The 7,202-nt window shown below is 42.6% G+C and overlaps 1 protein-coding gene across 1 annotated transcript; it reads left to right on the top strand.

Annotated features, from left to right (window-relative positions):
* Positions 1-3,939: 3,939 nt before the first annotated feature.
* On the top strand, positions 3,940-6,515 carry LOC147709897 (uncharacterized). The gene has a single exon (XM_086928340.1). The coding sequence runs from the start codon at positions 4,448-4,450 to the stop codon at positions 5,897-5,899; it is 1,452 nt and encodes a 483-aa protein (XP_086784466.1). The 5' UTR covers positions 3,940-4,447; the 3' UTR covers positions 5,900-6,515.
* Positions 6,516-7,202: the final 687 nt, after the last annotated feature.

Genomic DNA, 7,202 nt, shown 5'->3' on the forward strand with positions numbered 1-7,202 from the left:
GCTGTGCTAGTAACCAGCCCGAACTCCGGCGGGCTCCATTTTGTGTATTGGACACGCTTGCTTCGCGTCCTCGCGGCTCCGGCAGTCCTGCTCCAAAGACATCTACGGCACCCGTGTGTCAGCGCCGCTCCTCCTTTAACCCAGCAGCGCACGGTTTGTGCCTCACGAGAAGGGGGCGCAGTCAAGGCGAGGCAACTCCGACCTGAGCCGTGTCCCAGCACGGGCCGCCGCCGAGCACGTCCCGCGGCTCCCTCTCGTCCCAGTCTCCATCTCACAGGGCACCGCAGCGCCGGAGACGGCAATTCTCAGCTCACCAGATCCGCACAACACCCACAGCTAAGTCGCCTCTGTTAAGTTTGTGTACAGAGCACGCTTCAGGAGTATTTTAGCGGATAACTGGGGGATAATAAGACGGAGTGTTAAAGTCTCTGGTCCGCCATATTGGCCCGTAAAGCATGCCTCTTATGTCGCCGATCTCATCCTGAGCCAAAAATCCAACGTAGCAATCCTGACCGAATCATGGCTCAACGAATCCTCATCTCCTTGCCTAGACCTATTAGTCCCTCCCCTAATTATAATATCTCAAGGCTGGACAGGCAATCAAAAAAAATAGGGGGGAGGCATTGCTTGCATCTACCGCTCTAACCTCCTCGTAACTGAACTTCATGCAGATCCCACAGACTCCACATCTTCAACCATCCGCCAGGTATGAATGACACCTTCACTGACAACCTCATGGAAATCATTACAGCCAAGGTTTCCCCCAATTCTAAAGACATTTTACTCTGTGACTTCAATCTGCACTGCAGCGACCTCAAGGACCCTCAGGTCAACGCCATCAAAGACTTCCTGGTCGACCAAGCACTTACCCAAGACACGAAAGGCCCCACTCTAGATTGGATCATTGCTAAGGAATCAGCGGTCAAGCTTATCTCTATAGACCCATGTGACTGGTCTGATCACCACGCTATTACCTTCCTATTCCCTGTCACCCACAAGACAAGGCCACCACAAACTTCGATTTGAAAATGTTTTGTTAGAGACACAAAGAGCCTAGATCTCGTGTAACTGGCTGTCCACTGCAAGATTGATCTCCCCCGCCCCCAAATATCTCAACGGTCAACAACCTCACAGAACACTATACCTCGTCTATCTGTAACATACTTGATGATCTTGCTCAGCTAATGCTAAAAAGGACCCACATCAAAGACAGAAACCCCTGGTTCAACGGATACCTCAACAATGAAAGCAGAACCCTCCAGCAGACAGAAAGAAACTGAAGACAGCACCCCTCAGCCTCCCACTTAAAACTTCTCAGTCAGACCAGAAATGCCTATAATAGGAACATCCTCAGTTCAAAAAAAGAATTCTTCAGATGAGAGCTGGAGAACGCCAAGAACAGACCCCACAAGCTCTTTGAAATGGTCAAACACCAATCTAAAAAACTGGCTAAAACCTCCAAAGAAACCCCTAAATCTCTAATAGCATGTGAGGAATTCTCTTCCTTCTTCTCTGACAAAATTACTGCCATAGGAAACAAACTAAGTTCTGCTACCTACTCCCCCACCCCCTCCGGACCTGCCTCATCTCTCCACGCTGCCTCCCCAGACATCACCTAAATACCAAGTGCACTGGTCCAACTTCAAAGTATATGATGACCGTTCCATCTCGGAAATTCTATCCTCCTTAAACCCAAACAACCACTTTAATGACCCAGTCCCCTCCAACTGTTTGGCTGCTGCCTCCCAATCTATCATTCCTATTTGGACTGCCTCCCTCCTGAGTCTCTAAAAGCCGGTCAAGTCATCCACATCTTAAAAAAACTAAGCTGAATCCTGCCTCTCCAGACAACTTTAGACCTATATCCAATATCCCACTCCTAGAGAAGGTTCTGGAGAAATGTGTACAACTTCAACTGAACCAACACATCACCAACTTCAACCTACTAGACGATTTCCAATCCGGATTCAGGCTTGGGCACAGTACTGAAACCACCATTCTCCATATCATGGATGATGCTCTCCGAGCACTTGACCAAGGCAAAACTTGTCTCCTAATCCTTTTAGATCTATCCTCGGCTTTCCATACGGTCAACAACAAGAAACTTCTCGAACGTCTCAAACTCAGGATGGGACTGGGTGGCTCTGTGTTCGATGGTTTAGATCCTTCCTCCAGGACCGCTCCCAAAGATTCTTAATTAATGGTAACCTATCTGCTCCCTCTCCGATTATGGTCAGAGTCCCCCAAAGATCAACCTTTTCCCGTAACCTCTTCAATCTCTACCTCGAACCGCTAGCAGAAGTACTACGCACCACAAATATCTCCTACCACATGTATGCCAATGACACCCAGATCTACATCAAAATCTCTTCTCCGGAGGAGATCTTTTCCCTGAATGAGGCGTTAAGATTGACTGTCCAATGGCTCACCTCCAACCAAATCAAACTAAATGCACAAAAAAAGGAATTCCTTCTAATCTCCCCACCCAAAATCAAACCTGACATTCGGGAATGGAGTAAGTCGATCGCAGCCCTAATCTGCCCACCGACTATAGTGGACTCTGCCAAATCCCTCTGAATAACTCTGGATAGCTGCTTGGATATGCGTTACCACATCAACTTGATGGCCAAAACCCCCAGGTTTCACCTGAGCTATCTAAGAACACCAAAACCTTTCCTTGACACTCCTGACCTAAAAATGACAGTCTAGGCACTAGTTATCTCCAGACTTGAATATGGATGCTCTACCCTTTATGGCCTACCCAAGACCACCCTTGCCCCCCTAAAAGCCTGCCTTTATGGTGCCGCCGCCAGACTCTTAACAGGTTCTTAAAAATTCGACCACATCTCACTGCATCTGAAAGCTCTGAACTAGCTTCAACCTGAAGCCCGAATCCAACTCAAACTGGCATGTATCACTCACAAGGCTCTATACACTAAATCCCCTGCATTTCTCGCCCAGAAACTCGTGGTGTCCGGAGTTGCCAGAAACTCCTGGTCCTCCAGAGACCTCTTGCTCGAGCCTTCCTGCTTTCAAAAGGAAAAAACCTATAATTGTGCGTCCTCTGGAGCCGCAACAAGAATCTGGAACTCACTCCCACCCGCCCTTAGAAGAATTCCGTCTCTGGCACGTTTACAAAAGGAAGCCAAAGCCTTCCTAATGGGCAAATTCCTCTCCTAATTTTTGCATTGCACTCACCTTGTTTTTATTCTGTTACTACTACACCTTGGACTGACCGGATGCTATCCACCCTGCACCTCCTGGCACTCCACACTTATATTCTTGGACCTTCGTTACATTTCGACTTGCAAAATGTTTGTACTTGTTTTGGATCCCAAATGTTCCACCCCATCTACGTCTTATTTGTATACAACCTGATAACGTTGTAAAGCTCTCTGATACCCTAACAGGTCCTGTCTGCGCTCTATAAACCACAAATAAATATATAATCTAATTTGTTTTGTAATTATCATTAGTATCATCATCAAGTGATAAGAGGTATATGTTTGATGGATGTAAATGTCCTAATTACTTCATGCAGAGGAAGAGATAGGGTCAGAATGGCAACACGTTATTTTTTTAATATTATGGCTGTTTTGCTGTGAGCCTCGTTATTTATTCACATTCTGTTTATTCTCCCCTAACTTTATCCTCATTCATCTATCCCAGTGAATGTTGAGAATGCAGTGTTTGTTTCAGTCAGTCTTGGAAGGCGGATTGGCATTGATTGACTTTCATTCATTCATTATATGTTCTCCCAGTGACTTTAATGAAAGAAGTTTGCCTCTTCATTACTTTGTAATACTGTTTTACTTTGCACATCCTTACTGCTTTGTCGTCCTCTATACACATTTTCCATGTTTTCGTCACATGAGTTTCTAAAATATAGAATGTACTTTTAACTAATTAAATATTTGCTTTTTCAATCCACAGGTATCACAAACACTGCAAGACAGAAAAATGGATCAACCTTTAAACTGTGTCAAATAAGTCCTGCAGAACAATAGCTTTTAAAACCTTGGTGGTAAATGTAGATTCCTATTTTGGTGATAAAGTCTCAAGAAAGTCTTTTCAATCACCAAAGAATCCAACCTGTTCAAACAAGCTCACCGATTGTGGTTATTTCAGAAGAGCTTCCAGTACATGTGATGCCAATTGACTGCAAGTACTTTACTCCAGGCAGTGATATGTACCTCGTAGATATGAAAACATATAGCTTCTGAAGGAGCATTATATTTTTAGTAATATACATATAGAAACCCTCAACACACCAATGAACCATTGCAAATTCACTGGAAAAGTTATAAAAGTACTAAAAAGTAACATTTTAAAATTCTGTCTTTGGATACATTGGAAAGCCAACATTTGAGAAAGAACATGTAAATAGATTGAATTAAATAAGGTTGTGATGAAAAAGACATATCAATCATAACACAGCATCCACATAATGGAGATGCCGTATTTATCTTCTGAATGTGGTAAATGTTTAAGTACAAAAGGACTTCTAAATCGACATCAGGCTGGCCACAGAGGATTAAGACCATATAAATGTTCTGAATGTGCCAGGGGTTTCTTGTTAAATAAATACCTTAGGCGACATCAGACACTGAACATTGGGGAGAAATCATACAAATGCACAGAATGTGACAAGGTGTTCATTACAAAGCAAAGCCTAATGAATCATCAGAAACTCCACACTGGTGAGAAACCATATGAATGTATTGAATGCAACAAGGCTTTCATTAGAAAAGGACAACTAATACAACACCATAAAGTCCACACCGGTGAGAAACCATATGAATGTACTGAATGCAACAAGTCATTCTTTACAAATAGAAACCTAAAACTCCATCAGAAAGTCCACACTGGGGAGAAACCATATCAATGTAGTGAATGTGATAAGGCGTTCAGTAAAATCGAAAACCTAATGCGACATCAGAAAATCCACACTGGGGAGAAACCGTATGAATGTACTGAATGTGAGAAGACTTTCATTACAAAGAACCGAGCAAGAGATCATCAAAGAATCCACACTGGGGAGAAACCATATAAATGTACTGAATGTGATAAGGCGTTCATTGCCAAGCAACATCTAATAAATCATCATAAATTCCACACTGGAGAGAAACCCTATGAATGTTCTGAATGTGACAAGTCATACATTACAAAGGGAAAACTAACGCGACACCAGAAAATCCACACAGGAGAGAAACCTTACGAGTGTTTTGAATGTAAGAAGACATTCGTTTCAAATGATGAGTTAATACAACATCACAAAACCCACACTGGAGTGAAACCGTATGAATGCACTGAATGTAACAAGGCATTCATTACACAGGCATCGCTAAGGCGGCACCAAACAACCCACACAGGAGAGAAACTTTATAAATGTTCTGAATGCAGCAAAGCATTTGCTCGAATTGATTATCTAACAATACATCAGGCTCTACACACTGGTCTACGACCACATAAATGTACGGAATGTGCTAAGGCATTCAAGACGAAACCTGGGCTGTCGCAACATCAGAAAGTTCATACAGGGGAAAAGCCATTCAAATGCACAGAGTGTAACAAAGTTTACACAACTAAGAATTTACTAATGCAACATCAGAATAGCCACACTGGGGAGAAACCATATGCATGTACTGAATGCAACAAGACATTCTCTAGACTTGACAGCTTAAAGGTTCATCATGCAGTGCACACAGGTCTAAAACCGCATAAATGTACGGAATGTCTTAAGGCATTCAAGACAAAATGGGAGCTCACCGAACATCTAAATATCCACACAGGGATTAAACCATATGAATGTACTAAATGTGACAAGACATTCAGTACAAACGGATGCCTAATACAACATAAGAAAGTGCATATGAAAAAAAACACATGGGTGTACTAAAAGTGACAAAACATTCATTAGAAAGAGAGATCGAATGCAACATCAGAGAAGTCACACTCGAAACAAACCACTGGATGCAGTGAATCTTCCCAGACATTCATTACAAAGAGGTATTTAATGTATCATCTGGAAACGAGGCTTGAGATTCAGGTTCAATTCGTCATTAAATGTTTGTTAAAATGTATAGACACTGTCTTCAGGAGAAAGGAGAGAAGAATTATGATACGTACTACTCAAACTCAATTCCATATTGAATATTTTCACAAAGTATTTTTAGAAGATCGTTATCAAATCTGAGCAAGGTAAAACACACTTAAACAGTATGAAAATAAGAAAAATAAAATAGCACACTTGCTGCTTTGGGCCACGGTCAAAACATACCCACTTTGACCTATGCACCAGGATTTGAAATGACAGCAGAAATAGTGCAAATACTTCCAGAAATGATAACACCACCGCTGTTAATGATCAGGTTAACCATTTATTGCTCTGTAACTAAATGCATTCTAATGTAAATTTCAAAAATATAGATATCAAAAGTTAATATAAAACATATATCAACGGTACCTATAAAAAGAGTCAACTATAGTGTCAGCTCTTTCTGCGTCTGTTCATAGCGTCGGCTGCAACACACAACATGTGTTGTGTGTGTGTGTTTTTGTATATATTATATATATATTTTTGCAATACAAATCGCTCAAGAGCAGCGAGAGGGCACACCACGGCACTTGACCCTTTCCAGTCTCGGAAGTGTTGTGGGAAATGTAGTCCCCTTTGGAGGTGCATCTTCTTTCCTATAGTAGGTTCAGTGTAAATTCCACCATTGTCACAGGCTTGTATTGCAAAATTATTCACGGCTGCTCATGCCGTAGAGAGGAGCTCCGCTTCAATTTACTTGAAAGACTGCAGGATGGAACCCTTCCTACCCGACGCAGCACGGTACTTTTTTGCAAAAACAAGCTCGTCTTTTGAATTTCCCTCCCTACTAAGGGTACAAAAACAGCCTGTGACAATGGTGGAATTTACACTGAACCTACTATAGGAAAGAAGATGCACCTCCAAAGGGGACTACATTTCCCACAACACTTCCGTGCTAATGAATTGTGCTACGCCCACTGTGGGAGCTACTTTGATTAAATGGCAAGTTGTAAAGGAGGTGCGTGATCAGTGTTCTTTTTGCTGCTAGCCCATGATGAAGAGGCGTACTGAGCCTCGAAACGCGTCGGCAGAGGCAGATTGAAATACCTTGGGTAATGAAGGACGAGCTGCAGCGAGGCTGGAAAAGGTCAAGTGCCGTGGTGTG

The sequence above is a fragment of the Lissotriton vulgaris genome, chromosome 6 (assembly GCF_964263255.1).
Source record: "Lissotriton vulgaris chromosome 6, aLisVul1.2, whole genome shotgun sequence".
Lineage (NCBI taxonomy): Eukaryota > Metazoa > Chordata > Amphibia > Caudata > Salamandridae > Lissotriton > Lissotriton vulgaris.

What these genes read in the sequence shown, in the direction of transcription:
- LOC147709897 (XM_086928340.1), top strand. Translation starts at nt 4,448, where the DNA reads ATGGAGATGCCGTATTTATCTTCTGAATGTGGTAAATGTTTAAGTACA.